The 19844-nt window shown below is 37.6% G+C and overlaps 1 protein-coding gene across 6 annotated transcripts in view; it reads right to left on the reverse strand.

Moving 5' to 3' along the window:
- Positions 1-19844, reverse strand: part of ZMYND11 (zinc finger MYND-type containing 11) — a 108300-nt gene that overhangs the window by 27130 nt on the left and 61326 nt on the right. The window contains exons 1-4 of one of the 6 annotated variants that reach the window (XM_067291924.1): positions 17273-17338; positions 5658-6237; positions 3945-3989; positions 1092-1253 (exon numbers count right to left, since the gene is read on the reverse strand). In XM_067291924.1, coding sequence (XP_067148025.1) covers positions 1092-1253; positions 3945-3980 — 198 coding nt within the window. In that variant the 5' untranslated portion in view covers positions 3981-3989; positions 5658-6237; positions 17273-17338. Of the gene's footprint in view, positions 1-1091; positions 1254-3944; positions 3990-5657; positions 8655-17272; positions 17433-19844 lie in introns of those variants that run through there. The other 5 variants (XM_013952572.2, XM_067291923.1, XM_013952573.2 and 2 more) reach the window with 5 other exon arrangements.

Genomic DNA, 19844 nt, shown 5'->3' on the forward strand with positions numbered 1-19844 from the left:
CAGAAGGTGCCAGCTTTTCACAATTGGTCTGAGGTAAGAGCCATCAGAAAGTGCTGTTTTGAAACAAAACAATCCATGTGTTTTCAAAAATTGCGTCTCGGTACTCGGAAGTGTCTGCACCCTTACATTCCTTGCAGCACAGATCATCTGAAGGTCAGTCTGCTGCACTACATCCAGAGCTAAGCTTTTAGCAAGGGAATTTCCTCTCCCTTCAGCAAGCCAAGGCTGCAGCGCAACTGGCAGAGTTTTATGCCTTTCTACACCAGCATTTTTTTTTACCTTAAACCATCATATGTACTATTCCCTCCACTTAAAGAAGCCTAAGAGTGTGCTCTGTTGTGGGAGGTTGCACACAGGTAACAGTAAGGAAATGAATCCGCTAATTCAATGCCAGGTACTGGAGAGCACTATCATGACTCGGACTTTTAGCCTTCTACTGACATGTAGGCAACATACCTGCTCATTCTTGTAGTGTCTATCTATCATAAGAATAGCAATTTTGAAGGAAAAGCAATATAGAGACAGAAACAATGGATGAAATCCATATTGGCCTATTTGATGCCAATAGAAACATTCACAGAAGTAAACGAGAAGCAGGATTTCACCTTGTATTTTTAGATACTGCCCTAGTCAGTAACATGACTGTGGTTTTATAATGTATGATTCCAAAAAATATTAAGAATGCAGTCATCAAAATACAGAAAAAATACATTATGATTCAGCAAGTTAACTACATTTAAAATGAGGTTAAGTAAAAACAGGAGCATCTTATACAGCAATTTGTTTACTCATGTTGAAGATTTCCACAATATACTGCATTCACACATTGCATACATACATACACACATATGCTCACACAGTATACTGTGTGCGTTCAAATACATAAGTAAAACTTGCTGGAATCTTCAAAAATGGCTGTCTGCTACATGCACATTATTCTCTTATCTTTGTACAGATGCTCTGGGCATGTACCATTGTTGCAATAATCAGTTCTTTATCCATTAACCTGGCCAGACCATCTGGACACCTTAACGAAACTATTAACGAATATCAATCCTCTAATCAGCACATGAAAGCTCGTAGGTACTCACCCTGCAAACTGGGCACTGCCAGTGACTACTGCTGTCTCTAAGCCTGAACTCATCAGACAAACACTTGGAATGATACACACGAAAACACAGGTCACATATCAACACCTCTCCAGGCAAATGGCATTCAAAACAATACCAGTCATGATTTTCTGTTTCCCAGTCCTACAAAAAATACAAAATATTTTGGTATGATATTCTGTCAAAATCTGCAGGAACTAAGAACAAAATTGATATGTCTTGAAATCCAGCAGCAATTAGACATTATAAACATTTTAAGAAGTGTATAATGTTTAAAAAACAGGGGAAAACCTACATGCTTAAAGATCTTCATCAATTTAATACACGCTACCTCCAATAGAATATGAATGCCAAGTTTTCTTTCTTTTAAGTGTCTGATTAGTAACATAATTCCAAATACGAGCTCTGTCCACAATGGAAAGTGGCTTTGTTTTCTACCTTTGTGTAAAACACTGCAGTTGACCTCTCTGTATTAGACTACCCAGGGAAGGGTGGTCACTTCCAGTTTTTACTCTCTGACAACTTTTCCATATCAAAAGGTTGACTTACAAGGAATAAATGAAATCATGAACCTACTACTGCAAGAAACGTTTCTGCTAAGCAATCCCAATACAATTCGAAAAACAGAAAATGTTTCACTTGCAGTGCCCAATAGTACTAGGATTATTCCTGAAATGTTCTCTAGAAGACAAAGAATATGGGTCTGTTGATACACAGATGTCTTTAGTACACTCTTTCTTGAAAATTCAGCCCCAAAGGTCAAATTCTGACCTTTGAAACATGTGCACCGACTTTGCTGAAGTAAATGAGAGCAGCATGCATGTAATTTGGAGGCAGAATTTTGCTCTAGGAGTCTATAGTACTAAAACCAGACAGAATTGCCAGTGGCCACCGTTAAATGTGTATGCTTGTTATCTGAAATGCCACACTTTTCCCTACACTTCGAAGACAAAATAACTGTCATATCTCAGATATAACTTCCAATTCCTTTTAAAGCCAAATGTCACTTTTCAATGGGTTCAATTCTCTGAAAAAAAAATCCTATTGTTTAATAAATTATCTTGATAAAAATCTGATCAAGCTATTTTTAACTTCATCATGTGGAGGTGGAGCTAGCAATTCCCACCACCAACTAGAACTGGCAGTTGTCCGATTCTCGTTTTTCCATGCCTGGGAAACTAGTGTCATTTAACTCTTCATGTGAGAGGCCTCCTCCAACGGAGCTTCTCCGTTTCTGCAGCACAGGGAGGGCTCACACAGGCAGTGGCCACTGCAGTCCCTGGGTGCTGAAGAGCAGCCGTGTTGGCTACCTAATTCATGTGATCAGAGCCCCCCACCAGAGAAACCAGGATAGCCTCAACCCCAATTTCCTACACTAAAGCTTATACACCATGAATGTTGGACTGCAGGGGCAGTAAGTTTAAAAACAAAATAAAGACTTAACCAAAGATTTTTGAACTCATAACTCTGCTTCCTCTGTTGTTCAGATTAACAATGTAATTTGACTCTTCTATCATTTTTCCTCATTTAACTTTTCAATACTGTATATCTCAGGATGGCATCATAATTTCACCTAATTTGTCTACATAGGGTACATTCTCATTCACCAAATCTTTCCCCTTCCACAAAGTCCAGTGGCAGTACACTTTGGAGTCCTTTCTTCACAATATTTTAGAAACAACTAAAGATACTGCATTGTAGATGTGTCTGATTTGCCTATAGACCAAGAAAAATCTGGATGAAATATTCCCTAATACGTCTTTTGTATTTAGTGTAATGTTTGTCTTATTTCTGAAAAAAAAAAAAAAAATCACATAGCAGTAAGAGGGCCAATTAAGCAAGAGAAAAAATTAGTTTTGATTAAAGATTTATGCAGATAAAAATCAAATGGAATAGAGCCCAATAAGTCCTGGCTACTGAGGTATTTTATGACACAATCAGATACTTCAGGATTTTTAATGATTATCCATAGGAGCTACTTATTGGTATCCCAGATATTCCGCTGTTAGGAAATATACTGGCAAATGGATGTGGAACTTCATAAACATACGAAAATATACTTGCTGGCAAGAAAAATAATACACTCAAGCCAGAAATCACAACATTAAACAAAACACCAGAAAAAGCTTCCTTCAGTATTCCCACTGCAGAATTTTGAAAACATCATATTTCTAATCACCTTGATTTTTCCTAGAAAGATTTTTAGTTTAATGCAGTATATTTAGTGTATGAGCAAATATAAAACATTCATTTATGCAAGATATTTGTAAAGTTAATAGAGAAAATAAAAAAGGTACATAGCTCTTGTGAAAACTACGCTATTGACTTCAATAGCAAGGTCAGAGGCATAATTTTGCTCCAACAGCCAAGAAATGTTATTACTTCTCTTAGTTTATGTAAGTTTGAATGGGAGGAGAATATACTCCCAACATATTTTTCATGCAGGAGATCAGATTCATTTAAATAGCTCAAACTGACTGACAGTGCTCTAGTTAAGGACAGGTAAAAAATCTCTGCCAGCTGCAAACACGGTTAAGTCTGCATTTACAAGATACACCACCAGGTGTCATCAGCCACTCCAAAAATGACTGATTAAAGGGCAACCATTGTAACAACATCTTGAACTGTAACATGTGAGTAACCACTTCCAGCCCCCAAGGAGAGAGAAAAAATCATCAAACTACATACATACATAATGCAGACTAAACTCAGAATTGGAAGTGATATGGATGATGGTGGTGGTTAATATAGCAAACTAAGCTATCCTAATGGAAGACAGAAACGTAATAGAAAATATGACAGAATTCAAAACCACATAGTGCAAAAATTGTTCACCTTGTTTTTTGCTGCTGTCTGGGAAAAAGGCTGCATACCGTAGGCCTTTCAAAATAAAAACAAAACAAACTTTGTATCTATACTGTAATCCATCTGATTATCAGGATATACACAAGGCTAGAAAGAATTCATGCACAGTGACCAGGAAATCATTCGGTTACTTCTAACATCTGCTTGCATACATTTCCTCCTGCAATTCTGCAATGCTACCTAATGATTTTACCACATTTTGTTTTTGTAAAACAATACCCCATGTACTTATATTACTAAAAGAACCCAACTCCCATCTTCTTCCCCGTATACACACCCACCACCAGGCCAACTTAGAAATCCTCAAGAATATTAATCATTATTAATTAATGCACCCTCTTTGATACAGAAAACTTTTTGGAGGCATTTCAAGAACATCCCTGTAACATAATTTACTGTGTAGGCAGTGACCTCACCAAAATCAAAGCAGTGCCTTCTTTACTGCATATTATCAATGACTAAATTACAAAAAAAAATCACAGTGCTTCTTATCTGTTTATAAAGGGTGATATATTTTCCTGGGGCCACGCGGAAGGAAGGATCCGGCACAGGGACTCAGTTTGCCCGTACCCCCGTCTCCTGGCGAAGGGTTGGGGAGCCTCGCGGGTTCCCGCGCAGGCAAAGGGACCCCCGCCAGTGGCACCCACATTCACACGGCACCCAGGGACTAGCCGCAGCCGCCACGAGGGAGCTGATGTGGCAATAAAGTTGCACAGCTCAGACATCCCAGCAGGCCTTCCCCCCTCGGTTCATTCAGCTGTCCATTGCACTTGTAGATACATGCATTAACAGGGCAGCAAATGTGCGTTTGGGGGATTGTATTTAATAGCCCGCGAGCTACGGTCTGTTGAGCAGAGTGGGATCTTGCAGGGATATGGGTCACATGCGGTCACTCGTGCTTTATATTCAGATCACTCAAACATTATATCATAAAGGTCACTTTGCATTGACACAAAAAGCAGGTGAGATTGCTCAGCAACATGAATGAAACAATGCAACAATTTTCAAAATACGACTTAATTTATGACAGACAGGTAAGCTTACTTTTTAGTGATTTGTCTTAAGTAGGTTTTGTTGTCATAAAACAAATACATAAATTTATTCTGGAACTACAGAAAAATAACATGGGACAGAAAATGTCAGGCTATCTAGAACATTTGACAATTTAAATACAGATAAACCCAACAGAAAAGAATGAATCATCATCTCGTAGCCTTTACTGTAGAATAAAGTATATAGTTGTTGTCAAGGAAAGAATAATTTTAGTGCATAAAGAAAATGTCCATTATAATGCAAATGTACGTGGAAAAGAAATGCTTACTCATTAGTAATGGAGATTTACTTAGCTATAATTGAAATAGGGAATCTGTATGTTGGAGAACGTGACATTCTGCTGTACAATTAGCATACCATTAAGTAGGAGATGTGAAGTACATACTGACAGCAAAATTAACAATAACTTAGAGGTCACAATTATAACTATTAGGTCACTTCCATACCTTAGCAAGCCCACAATTATTGCAAAAAAAAGATGTAAAAACATATAATAATTTTTTATTTTTCTATAAATTATATGTAGTCATAGCACAAGAAAACAATACAAACTCCTTTCTTAGACTTTGTCTAAAAGGACCAGTTTGCCCTTTTATAATGCATATTCCATTAACATAGCTCATTTCTTACCTGTTAATCTGTTTTCTCCAAGTCCCTTAATGGTAGCCCAGATACTCGGTAATAAGTCACTCTACTATCAGGTGGAGAGAGGAAAAGGGAGGGGAAAAAAGGCAAAACTCTATTCATGAAACTCCCCTTTATGGGGATTTGCTGCTTTCACACTGTTGTACTAGATTTCCCAAACCATTCAAATTATGGATATCCTTGGACCCAATCAGTAAGCTAAAAAAAAAAGGGTCACATGGCTGGGAAAAACAATTATAAGTCAGTTAGTTCTTTGGTGCAATTATGTTTATTTATGAGGAACATACATACAGTTCTGTTGTCCTAAATTCAATATGACACAAACGAAGGAGAGCATTTTCCATGGAGCTCATGATTCCAAGCCTTTTTCTGTGCGGCACTTTGTTCCATAGCACTCTCTTTAGCCTTTTTTTTCCCAGGTGTCCTGCTTCAAGTGCTTCTCCCGAGTTTCTTCGCTGCTTACCTATGTGCTGCTGGCGTGCTTCTCTATAGCTTTCATCCACACTCATGCACACACAGCTCCCTCAATCTTTATCCAGACCACTGGATTTTCATTCAGATCCACCTGTGCACAAACTCATAATCAGGCCAGTATGTTGCCTGTATTTTCAAAAATCCCTGCAGTTCCAGCTAGCTAGCGCATAAAAGACTAAACAGTTTTTCACATTTAGTCTAAAGGAAGAGTATTATCAGATACACAGTATCAGTAAGATTTCACCCACGCTTTATCATAGCAACACTTTCTCTCAGTTCATCACAATAGTGGCATCTAGAATGGCAACAAGATCCATGCCAGCAGAAAGAAGTCATTTACAAAAAAAAAAACTATTTAAAAGAAGTGGTACTTACATGGTGTATTTCTTTCAAGGCATTTTCAAATCACCAACCCAAACTTTACTGGAATCTTTTTCTGACTATTGGGTTACCCTTTAGTAAACCAAGAAGGCTCTCCATGAAAGAGTTCCTAATGTTTCTGTTTCCCATTCCTCTGAAATCTAATGAAATAGGCCTTGCCCAATTTGAAGATGTCACTCCTGAGGCAAATGTTCTGGATTCATTTTCTTCAGCAGCATTTTAGGATTCAGAAACAGCACTCATAAGGAAGACTTCTTTCCCTTCTCCCCACCTCCATCAGCTTTATCATCAGAGTTCTTTCAATTTTGCCCACTGATTCCCTTCATTCCTTCAGCTAAGATGCAGGCTTTTAAAACTTTGGATTCTACAGTTCAGATCTTTGTTGGCTTTCAGTAACTCTTCAAGTCAGAGGAATCCAACAAAAGTTGACTACCAGTAGCTATATCAAGTAGACAGATACATCAAAAGAAATGCCTCCCACAAGGATTCTATGTCCCTGTTTTACATCTTGCATTTTGCTTTAGGTTTTGCAACCTGCCTCCATCATCATCTGCTGCTGGGAAGCTACCTCCTATCTTCTGTACTTAATCTTTCACATTTCAAACTTCTCTGCTGTAAATGGAAAGCCTTTATTAAGACAGCAAGAAGTGGTACTGCATTCTAGCATGGATGTGTCTACTACACTGGACCCTTTCATGATATCTGAGTCCTCTCTTGAAGAAGTCTCAGGGTATGCCCCAAGAACTTATGCACCCATTTGTAACAAACAAACGAGGTAAAACAAAAGAAAGTGGCATCTATTTCTTTCTAAACACATTCTCCATTCTTAGGCAGCCAGCTCCTTTCTGTCTTTCTCAGGCAGCATCTGTTCCCATCAAAGCTTTCTGGATTAGGCATGAACTTTGCTACAGATAATTGTTAAAACTTTGCAGTGCATTTTTTCTGTCTTTATGATTCACAAATGTGACAAACCACTGTGGAGATGCACTGCCTATGTGCACCCTTTTCCTCCAGTAAAAAGAAAAAAAAAACACTGAAGGAAATGATTCTTTCTCATACATTTGCTGTAAACAGCTACTGCACACTTAAAATCTTTGCCTGTTCATCAATACTTCTCTCAAAACATGAATATCAGAACCTGTGCCCCGTATACAAAGGCAGTATCGAACAAGCTCACATGCGAGCAGTTGCAAAAGCCCTTAACAAATCTGGAAATGCTAAAGTGTGCTCAGGTTTGAAACATTTCCCCTTCCTCAGCTACCTGGTGTTTTTGCAGTACTGTTGAACTTGCAAGTAACTGCTCGGTAACAGGAGCAATTTCATGAGGCTTGGCTGTTTGGCTGGGGAGCTGCACAGCTTGGACCCTTACTCCTTTTTCCAGAGGAAGACTACCAGCTACGTGCCTAGTGTGTGTGCAAGTGGCCTCTTTGTTAAACAGGCTATGTCTCTTTGGGTTCAGTACCTAATAAGAAGTCTTCAGCTTATCAGGGACCACTGGCAGATGTATCTGGTTTTATTTAGATGGTGGCATGCAGCAAATACTACCTGGGTCTAACCAATACCACCTGAGTCTAACAAATGTAACGTGCCATGGAGCACCCTTTCCAGTATTTTCTCAAATGCAGCAGGGATACTGCCTAAGTTTTTTGGCAGAGGCCCCATGCTGCTGTGAGGGTAGTCCTCCTCCTGCCCTTTGGCTGAGCCTCCTCTTCATGCTACAACATCCCCATCTTCCTCCATTCATTAGTGAGCACGAATCCTCCTGTAAACTTGTTTTCAGCAGCCCACTGAATCTGCTTTCATCTTTTCTTCATTAGAATGATGGGCTGGGCTCAAGAACTGAGGAAAGTATGATTAATTCCTTGATGGCTCATAGGATTTATTTCATCTTTGCAGCAGGTAAATGGTGAACTAGCTGTTTAATGAAGTACTTCCTTTTTATCATTGCTGTACAGGATCCATATTGAAAGGATTATTGCTTTACAATGATAAAGTTTAGATCAGCCTATGCTTTACATTTAATGTTAGAATGATGCATTAGAGTAAGTTCAACATCAAAATAAGTTCATTTTCTTCTCAGTAGTTTTCTTGTATACAAGTATTTACTAGATACATTGCCTCCTATTTTGCATCTACTTTCTTTGTACTGCCTTTGTGCATCAAAAGCACTCAGTAAACAAACAAGCATCCACTTCTCCTTCAAAGCCAAAAAGACTTCAGTGGCCAGAATCCCCTTAAGACAATCGTTTCACTGTATCTTCTCTTTCCTTTTCTAGAAAGCTACCACAGCAGGTAGCTATGATGATCTGTGCTTTTAGAGACAGGATCATCCATCCACTGCAAATCAGCTGCCCTTACAGAACCTTTCCTTTACCTGGGCTCTGGTTTTAAAATGGATTTCCACAAAGGACTTTTTGGCACACTTTGTGGATATTCATTCCTCAAATATTGTCTCAAAAAAATCCAAATAGGTCCTCACAACTACCTAATCATCTTGCTTAGATTTCAGGTACTTATATTTATTATATTTTTATGGTCAAGATTTTAATAATCTCAGCAATTAACTACTTTTTTCTATTATTTCTAACTTCTCTCATTTTAGAAATCCATTTTACTCTAAAAAGAACCAACACAAAGCCATCACCCAGGAGACAGACCAGAATCTCTTTCTCTGTAATGCATATTAAACACAGAGACATATTTATAGGCTCATGATAATCTGTTTCCATTTTCTTCACCGATAACTGCTTCCTCTTCTGATGCACTGATGCAAGAAGACTCAAGTTCTTCAGTAAGTTCAACAGCCTCTCAGAACACTCTTGGCTTTCTTTTAATCTGCAAGCCCAAGTTTGTCTAATTAATTTATCGACAGTTTGTCTTCAAAGTTCTGTTTCTGGCAGAAACCACTAAAGTCTTCTCGGGATGCCTCCCAGTACAGGTAGAGTTTTATTCCCTTTCCTATCCTGTAGTTATGTTCTGGCCAATTCAAGGTGATGACTGGCTCCAAAGTCCAGAGCCAGTCTCCAGCTCCCAAAGCTAGAGAACTGAAGTGTTTTTCTAGAAGTGTAGTAGCACACCAGCAGCCAAGATAATAATCCCTTTATGCTCATCTTCTCAGCCTATGAGCTGTGTTGCTGAAGCAAACGGAATAAATTGCAGTTTCATTCCCCCCAAGCAGATCATGTTTGGGTAGCAACGGTATACCGTATTTGAGGTAAGACACACAAGCTTTCTCATCTAGGATGTTACAAATAGAAAATAGTTTCCAATGAAAATCATTTTTTCCTTCTTTATGTTACAAGTGAGTTCAAGGTTAATAGAAATGTTCAAATTATCTCCTCAGGAACTAGATTCACTTCCGCTATTAATGTCACCATTTTTCACTTAGGTTGAGCCAAGAGGAGTTTTGTAGGCTATTTTTCATTAGAGAGATAAATTAGTAAGAGAGTGAAGTATTTATTAGGTGCAATGCCTTTTATTTTCACATTATGTATGTGAAGGTTTCACAGGATGAATCCAGACCAGAAAGAAACCATTTCTTCACTTGTAGTTCCAGGTCTCCTTCCCAGAAGCACAAAATGTTCCTCTCTCCCCTTTCTTTCTTAGAATACATGTACATTGCTTTTCTGGCCCTACCCTTTCAATGGGATTTTCTGCTGTTTCTCTAGGTTGTCATTTCTGCACACATGGTTCCCTCAAACAATATTCAAGCCTTTTTATCTGAACCAACAGCTGAACTCCCTAAACATATAGCTTAAATCTCCAGCGTCTTTTCCATATCCCCTGTGTTGCAGATGTGGCTTGCACAGTTTCAGCTATCAGTGACATAAAGGCACTAGGGCTGCATTTATTGCAAGAGGAACATGAATGTTAGCAAGGCCATCAGCTTCAATGAACTTTCATTCAGAGACCAGCATGACATTATAGTAAAAGATTCAACATAGTTGCCAGAGATGGACAGCATTTTGAACCCACAAACTTAATTAAAAAAAAAACAAACCTAACATATCAGGGTTGGCAGACGGAAAGAGGTAGAAAACAACAAGATGCATATTTTCAGAACAAATTCATAGTGGACTGATCTAAGTAATCTAGTTCATTAACAAAACTGGAGTCCTCTTGTGGAAGCTTTATATGGACTAGTTTGCCTAGTCTACCTCAAATCCATAAGTAAATTATCATTCTCCAAAATATCCTTTAAGTCAGCAAAAACTTTTGGTGAAATTTGTGAATAGCACCAGTATCTCAACTCCAGAACAGTGAGTGAAAGCACCAAAAGACAACAGGGCATTAACTAGACTGAATTTTTAGAAGTCAAGTTGGCAAAACTGGGAGAGACAAGCGAAGATGCTGATGAGGTTGTTTTACAAGTTTAAAAGAAGTATCATCTCTTAGGTATGGAGTAAGGTGGACTCCAGTAGTATGACGTGTGGTAGTATGAAGATCCTCCAAAGTGAACTTCTGCACTGACACCCAGTCTTTTTGGAGGGATGAAAAAAAGAAAGGATGGAAGGAAGGAAAGGAAGAAATACTCCTGAATGCATGGGGTGAGAAAATAAGTTTGGAAAAGGAACACAAAATTGTTCTTGGTACTTAACTCATTTGGAGAAAGGAATGGCCACTGGAATGACAATGAGGCCATTTTCATGAGTTTAGGAACACAGCTAATGAGCTTTTGCTCCATGCTCATAACCTTAATGCATAAGACAAAGGAGGGTCTTGGCTTTAATACAGCAAGAATATAATATTTCTCATCCATGACATGGGAATTCAGAATTTGCTTCTCAAGGGCAAAATAGTCTATTACACTAGTGTACACTATTTTTTGATTCTGTAATAAACAAAATTTTACACTAGTGTACTTTATGATAATAACCTGTAAGGAAAAATCATTTGCTTTTAACACATAGTGGACTGATATGGTGGAAATCTCGTGACATAATAAGCTCCATATCATGGCACCTTAGAGGATGGAAAGATCGGCAGCGAAGACAGATTCAAAGATTTCCAGAAGCTCAGTTCCCTTGAGGGTTGTCGTCCTATCAGCCTGGCGTGTGGCCTGACCCTCCAAGCATCCTGATACGTCTTCTGAAGTGTGGGATAAGTGACCAATGCTGGTCTGAACTTCTCCCTCTCAGAAGAACATGAATTAACTCTCTGGATCAGTGAATCACCAAATGTAAAGAATACTGTACTTTCACAATGATTAGGAATCCCTCTGGAAAGTTCAAGCCTGGAAAATCCTCAATTTGTTACATTATTTGAGAACCAGTACCTATCACGGTTTGGGTTATATCTGGCTTTGGATCAGTGAATTCACACAGAACTTCAGATTAAAGACAATATGGATGAATAAGATAAATGCAAAATTCTTTGAAACATTGAAGAAAATGTGTCTGCATTTGGTGTGACATTTTCTTTCTCTTTGTGTTCTCTAGTAGTAAGAGATTTCTTGATGAAGGCTCTGACTGTCACTATGGCTGTTACATATTATCCTTCTGCTCCTAACTGAAATGAATGGAATGCACTTTAAAACCAACCTCATTAGTTAGGAGCCTCCAGTCTGCTAGCAATAACTGGTAGCTATGTAATATTTTTTATTTCAAGTGGATTTTATGTCCAGAAAAGATCCTAACCTAACAGTGACCATTCTTAAGATTTTTACAATTATCTTCATATTTGTGAAGACTCAAGATGACATAGGCAGTTCAAAACACAGCCTCTGGCTACCAGTACTGACATGGTATGGAAAAATCAATACAAATACAAAAGCAATTAAGCATAGCTAGTAAGAAATCCAGCCTTTGCTCAATCTAAAGCAATTCAGAATAGGTCACATAACAGCCAAAATACTCCTTCTTTATAGATTGATCCTAGCAGAATTGAAGCAGCAATGCATCAAATCACAATAATTTCCAGGTGTGTGCCTAAAGTCGCTGAGATTAACAGAATAGCCTTCAAAACTCAGTGTTGGCAATGGGTTACAACAAAGGTTAAAATGATGGTAAAGCAAACAGACAAACTGAAGTGATGGATTACTTAGGCAGACTTAAGACTTGAAAATATCTGGGATGGTTTGGAGTAAGTACCAGTATTCTCTAAATATAAAGAATCAGAAAATCCCCAGTATTAGCTATCAAGTTCTGAACACATTGGTGATTTGGGAAAAATCACATGCTGTTTCTACTGTTTTCTGAAAATATGAAGGTAAGCAAGCTGCCCCTCTAAATAAAGTGCCTTCCACTAAACTAAAAAATCTTTACAAGGGAAGAACTGGAGAGACAATAATTTAGAGATACGGAAAGGACCGAGTGCACAGGAAAACAATTGCGACGAAACCCCAAAGGCAGACTTAACTAGCCAGAAGAGTTGTAATCATTCAATTAAAATTTTTCTTTCTTTTCTCTGTAATCTGTAATCAATCAATTAAATGATCAGAAAATAGCCCCCTACAAAAGAGCAACCTCTCAAGAACACTGTCACCTTTATCTGTTTTGGAAGTGAATAAATAGCTCAAAGTGTCTCAACTAAGCGTGAAGCCTGGCTCTTCACACCCCACTAGAGAATTTGGCCACTATGAACCAACCCAAAACCCTAGGAGTGCTATGAGATATGTTGCATTCAAATGCAAACAATAAACCTCGGTTACTAACACCTCCCCACTTTTGATGAACACAATATTGTTTGGCTTTATGAACACATGTAAATTGAAATTATATATTCATAATGCCTCTCTCTGGGTCAGTACAGTTTTATGACTTTAATCATGAGGAGAAGAATTAGCACATTAAATGCTGAAAATAGTTCCGTGCACATTGTCTGTAGAAAAAAAATCACAAAATATATAAATGAGTAAGACATACTAATTCTAAGAGCTGTACCTAAACCCCCATAAAGCCACATGGCATCGCTGCTGTAATTCAATGTCTTTCATTGGGATTACTCTGACTACTATTTTACAAGGATAAAAGTACATAAAAATCACGACATAACTGAAAATAGAAATGAATAGGTAAGGATATTCATGATTCTTTTCTTCAAGAACTACACTTCCCATTTATTTTATCAATTGCATTGAAAACATTGTTAACAACACCGATTTTCAAAATGTTTGCTATACCCAAAGAACAAGGAGATCATTCCCTTTTTAAATACTAAATAACACTTCCAAATACCACAAGTTCTGGGAGAAATAGGAATAAAGCTTTTAGAAAGAAAAAGTAAATTTCCATTACCAGATTTCAGGACTGACATTTCCCTTGCAAGGCAAGAAGCTGCAGAGATTTTGTTGAATTGCATAATAATGGCACTGACAAACAGTGAAAATGCAAAATTCCTAACTAAAATCCTGGATAATAATTGGAAAATAATTTATTCTCTCATTTATTTTGTGTCAAATGCACTAATCATCTGCCAGATGAGAAAGCCTGTAAGATGAGAACACATTTTGAAAATTCGCAAAACATCTGTACAGATGGTAAATGAGCAAACGAAACGAGTACCTGCACAAGCCCAGGAGGTATAATATTTGCAGAAAAGTGCTTGTATAGGTACCTACCTTTAAATATCTGTGTGAATGTATTATGTGCAGCAACTAACTCTATATTTTCAATCAGTTTTAGTAACTTATATAGGAATATTTCTCCCACACATATGAGAGAAAAAGAATAATTTTATGATGTTTTAAATCTGATCATTCTTTTTTTTCCAGTCTTTCAGAACATTCATTTTCACAGAATTTCTTGTACTTTCTAACATATTAGAAAAAGACTGTTCCTGTTGGAGGTTCCTCCTCCTGATGCCCCAAAACTATTTTAGCTTTGCACTTCATTCTTTTCAATGACATTTCTAAGGACATGAGACTTTGCTTCATTTTTGTAACACAGCTTCAAAATACTGATAGAACACTGATAGCAGTGTAGCATAACATTTTTAACACTTTCCAGTGAGGGCTGAGAGTAACTCTATCAGAGAACATGTTTTTATTGCATATATCTATCATTAGTTCAATCTATTGGATAAGGCAAATGTTTGGAAACAAATAAGCAAACACCCAGATTATCTAACAAATCTCTTCCAAATAGAACTGTGTTTTCATAAAATGTAGGCTTTTAATTATTGCTAACATTTAGCAATCAATCCACAGTCTTTATTAAAATCAGTATTTTCAGGCTTTCTGCTTGTAGTCAGGCACCTATATAAGTAACAGATACAGGTGCTCAGCAGTTCTGCAGCCCAGACAAGTAACTTATTTACTTGAATATGGATTTAAAATGCTGGGACCAAGACTTCAAAAATGTAAAGAAAATATCAAGAAAATACTCAGTTAAAAAGGGGCAGAGGGAGGGGGGGAAGGAGTGTCTCCTTTTGCTAAATCCTTGAGACAACTGGTTCTTACTGACTTCCAGTGTGATACCTCAAAACGAGCTGAAGTGAAAGGGCTTTTTTGCACTGCTGTCAGTAGCTTGTGGATCAGTTCTCAAGCCCGTCACTGCCAGGTTCGGGGCTTTCTAAGCTCCTGTGGCATCAGTCAAACTGAATTTGGCAAGTGGGTCAAGGATCTGTCTGGAAGTGCTAACTGTTTGCTGAGTCTGAAATTGTTGCTCCAAAATTAATAATCCTATTTCATATTTCTGTAGTTCTATCTCATACAGGTGGATCTCCCAAAAGACTCCTGTGTATTTGTCCTCATTGAAATGTAACTTGAGCTCATGGTTCAACAATCATTAGTACCAGGTCTGAGCAGTACTGGATTATACAGAATTACAAGTTTCATCTTGACCAAGTGCAGACAGAGTATCTATAAAACTATGCAGTGCAGCCAATGTAGAGAACATACCAGTCTTTATAGTTTTGCATCAATTGCTGGAGGATGGAAAATTCTTGATCTAATGTTGAGTGATCACAACAATACTTTGTAACTCATTAAATTTTTTTGAATAAATAAGAATGAGAGAATGATTTTACACCAAATCAGTGTCTTTTGCTTCATACATCTGCAGCATCTTGATTCAGCATTAGGATCAAGAAGTTGGAGGTACTGTGCTGTTGAAACATGGCCTGGATCAGAACCTGCTTCCTATCTATGCAGAAAGCTGTTAAGTCAAGTGTGCACTGGTGGTCTCAACAACTGAGCTGGCTGCTGGCCACACGGACACAGCACAGCCCTTCAGTGATCAGCAGTTGTTGCGCTGTAAATACAGTCACTATGTCTAACCAAAGGGTTATTCACAATGTGACTTAGGCAATGCCTTCAAGTCAAAAACAATTCATATTATTCCAAGCTAAATGAATGACTTATTCTAATGACTTACTGGGAATTTACTTACTGGGAATTTACATACATTTTTTCTTTTTTTCTCCTGCCAATAGAGAAAACAAACATACTGGATACTTCAGATAACTACGGATCTCAGACTTTATGTCATGTTGAGTCTACACACTTAACATCACCTCTAAAACAGATAAAAAAAATCTTAAGAAATACCTAAAAAGAGCTAAGCTGTGATTTCTAAATGTTTACTCCCAAGGAGAATAGTAAAAACAAAATTACATAGCCTTTGAAGGCTCCCTTGAGGATTTCTAATGAAATTAGAGTGAGAACCTTAACAGTGACATAATATACATTTAATACATATTACAATACTTAAAATTAGTTTAACTGGCATAATTTGAAACATAATGCTTTCTATTATGGATACTACTTGTTTCCACTTTTTATTTCTCTCACTTTAAAACAAAAAAATTATCTACTCTGTTTCACTTTCAGGATCTTATCAATAGCTGCAGTAATGCAATGAGTTTTTCAGTGCTTTTTAGAATTTAACTTCCTGTAACATTTTTTTCCCTTCAAAATTTAAACCGTGATCTATGTCTGAGACAATACTGTCCATTTTACCAATACTTAATTCAACTTATATTCCAGAACATCAATTCCTAGTTCAAGTATTCAAAAGCTTTTGGCAAACTCTCTTTTATTAGGAAAACGTGGTCTTGGAAATACACAGACCGGACTTCTGAACAAAGCAAAATAGTTATGCAATATTTTTCCGGGTCTATTGGACCATTTTCAGTTAGCACTGTGTGTGCATTCCAGCTCAGCTATGGAGGCATAGAGAAAGCACACTTTTCTTCCCTTCACATAACTTTCAACCTGTTTAACTGGATTTAAATATTTACTTTATACATCCAGTGAAACAATGTCTGGATGCCTGTAACTAATTTACTAACAAAATTCTTGCTAACTGAGTGTCCTGGTGTTCCCAGACATCTGTAAAACACATCCTTTCTTGTGTGTTTATATATAACAGAAAGAAGAACTTCTTGAAAGGGAGTAATTTCTTCTCCTCCAGATTCAGATTAAAGCAAGATCAATCAATAATTTTTTTCTTAATTTTTTTAGAAAATACATTCTTTGGGATTTGAGGATGTCTGAGGATTTCAAGTAATACCAATAACATTGTATTTACTATCTCCCTATACAACTGTAGGAGAGATGATGCTACATAAAAGTGAAGGATGACTGAGCAACGGACATTGCCAGTATTTCACAGAAGAAAACTCAGACTTCTAGCAGATAGAATTTCTATGGAATAGAAAGAGTTAAAAAGGTTTATGAATGCAGTACTTCCCTGTTCACAAGCACCAACACAGCATCTATAAATAACTTTAAAGAGAAATTAAAACAAGTTTCATGCCAAGATACCAGAAAATGTGATTTATTTTCTCAAAGATTTTATACTCACAATCTCATCTCCTGGCAACCAATATCCTTCTTGTTCAATACCAGCTTTTGACCCTTTACACCCCACCGTCAGGGTTTCAACAATAAGACCATCCTTGACTGCTAAACTCAGCTGACGTGTGGTTTCTTTTGGATGCATACCATGGACTCGAGACATATACCTGCACACAAAGCACAGAAGTCTTTAAGTGTTAGTGTTAAATTACATAATATGTCAGCAAATAAATGCACTATTTTCAGCTGATTTAAAATTACTCACATTGTAAATTTTACATTTTTTTTCTAAATCCCAAGAAATTTTATAATTTCCCCCTTTACTCCAAATCATCCTTCTTTCTCCTGTGAAGTTATCAGTGTACACACTTACAGAAGCACCAGCACAGTAATTTTCTACAGAGAAAATCTTCAGATCCACCAACTAACTAACTCTACTTGGGCTTGTCTCTACTGAATTTCCACCCTCATTTGTTCCTCTAAAGAGACTTCTTTAAACTCACTGCAACTTGTATTTCTGTAATACTTGCTACAGAATACATACTATAGAATGAGTCTGGAAATGTACCAATTCATCTAAGAGATGCTCATGAGTATAACATGTTTACAAAAAATGTGAAATTCATGCATCACATATGAAATCCCAACAGTTACAGTTCTGGTACCAGGTGGTTTTCTCCTTTTCTGCAAGTAACCACAATGAACACACGATGATGAACTGCACTGGTGAGAACGAAGTATACACAGCCTAAACTGTGTATATACAAGAGATTGAGTTGCGAAATGTTGGCCTTTGCCCAGTATAATTTGTTATTTCTAGACCCAAACAAAATATTAACTTGGAATAAACAATAGAAAATGATCATCCCTCACAAAAAGCCCCTCCTGTTTCGAGACCATTACACTTTAGCAATTTTTTTTTAGCTGAATTCCAAGAACAGATCTATGAGTCACTGAGCAGAGGGAAGGCAGAGAGCGCTGCGATCACATGCAATCAGCAGATGAGTGATTGGAGGGGGTCCCGAGGAGGATCAGTCGGAAATATCTCTTTTGTGGATATATTTTTCTAGTCATAGCTTTCTTATAGTTACTGGGCTAGCTGAATTTCTCTCCTTTTTTTTGTTTCTCCAGGTACTCCCTTTCTTTACCCATCTCCCAGCCTGGTCATTTGCCAGCTTTAAGACAAAGCTGTCGACTGCAGTATCCTCTCTTCCACGTTTGATCATGGATTCTCACAACGACAATATTTTTGTACAGGTGATTGCCACCAAAACCATCTCATTAGGAGCAAATTTGAGAGAAAACTGATTTGAAAGCTGTAGCATTACATGAAAAAAAATTCTGAGCTAAATGAGCTCAGAATTTTTTTTAACAATGTGGCTGACAGTTAGGAACTGTTAATGCCTTAGATGTTACCACCTCACAGTGAGGGATGAAGACCACACTGGTTTTTAAAAGTCAACCTGGTTTACAGAGGAAATAGAAACAAACATAGAGGAAGGAACAGCATACATGATTTCAGACTTATCAGCCTGACATCAGGGTAAAATTAATGCATCGACTTCAACACTGCAGAATTTAAGGAGTGCCAGCACTACTGCCAATTAACACAACTGCTAGGAAAACAGACCTTGTCAAACTAAAATGGCTTTACATTAAGATTTGATTTCCATTTTTAATTTCATACCTCTTTGTGTGAGGTTACAGGTTTGGTTGCTGTCAGTTTGATGTTCTTACATCAGACTCGATGTTCTAAAAGGCACTTGACTCAACACAAAATATTTTGGCTGAGAAACTAGAAGGATACAAAATGAGCATGGCACACAACAGAGGAATTATAATCTGGCAAAACAACAACAAAGTGCAGTTGTTCAGAGGGAAGCAGGTGCAGTTTTCAGGGAGTCCTGAAGGAATGAGCACCGTTACTGTCCCTCAGTTGTAGGCTGCCGTTCCCACCATGGAGCTGTAACAGACACTCACAACCATTTCCACGTAAAATCCAGAACAAGCTAATTCATCTAAGATTAACTACCAACTCTTAAAAATCACTTCAGGAGGAAATTTAAGTAAGCCAGCTGCCTTCAGCTGAAAAGTTTCGGTGCGCACACATAACTTGGTAGGGGATCTCAGCTGTGGAGGCAGTAATCTCCGGTTGAGGGGCAAAAACTTGCTAAATTATCCCAGTTAGCTCCACAAGAGCCTGTGTATTTGCTCCCAACACCTCATTCCTTATTTCCTGAATCATCCTTTCCTTTTGAGGACAATTTCTTTTAACCTTGTTACCATTTTAGGTGCATAAATGCCTTTCCAATCCTGCACTCTCTCTCAAGCATTTGCTGAGAACTAGTATATCCTATTCTCATCTTTTTTGTTTTTCTCTACAGGAAACTAAATGTATACAGTCATATAGTAAATTTCTGTTTGACCAGAAGTAAATATTCATCTAGTAAATCATACAACAATCAGAACAACACATGGCATTTATAAATTGCAGCATGGTATCAAAGGTGTTTAAGTAAATGCAGCATGTTTGCAGGTTCTTGGGTGTTTTTAGGGTATAAACTCTTACAGGCAGATGC

The sequence above is a fragment of the Apteryx mantelli genome, chromosome 2 (genome assembly GCF_036417845.1).
Source record: "Apteryx mantelli isolate bAptMan1 chromosome 2, bAptMan1.hap1, whole genome shotgun sequence".
NCBI classification, from domain to species: Eukaryota; Metazoa; Chordata; class Aves; order Apterygiformes; family Apterygidae; genus Apteryx; species Apteryx mantelli.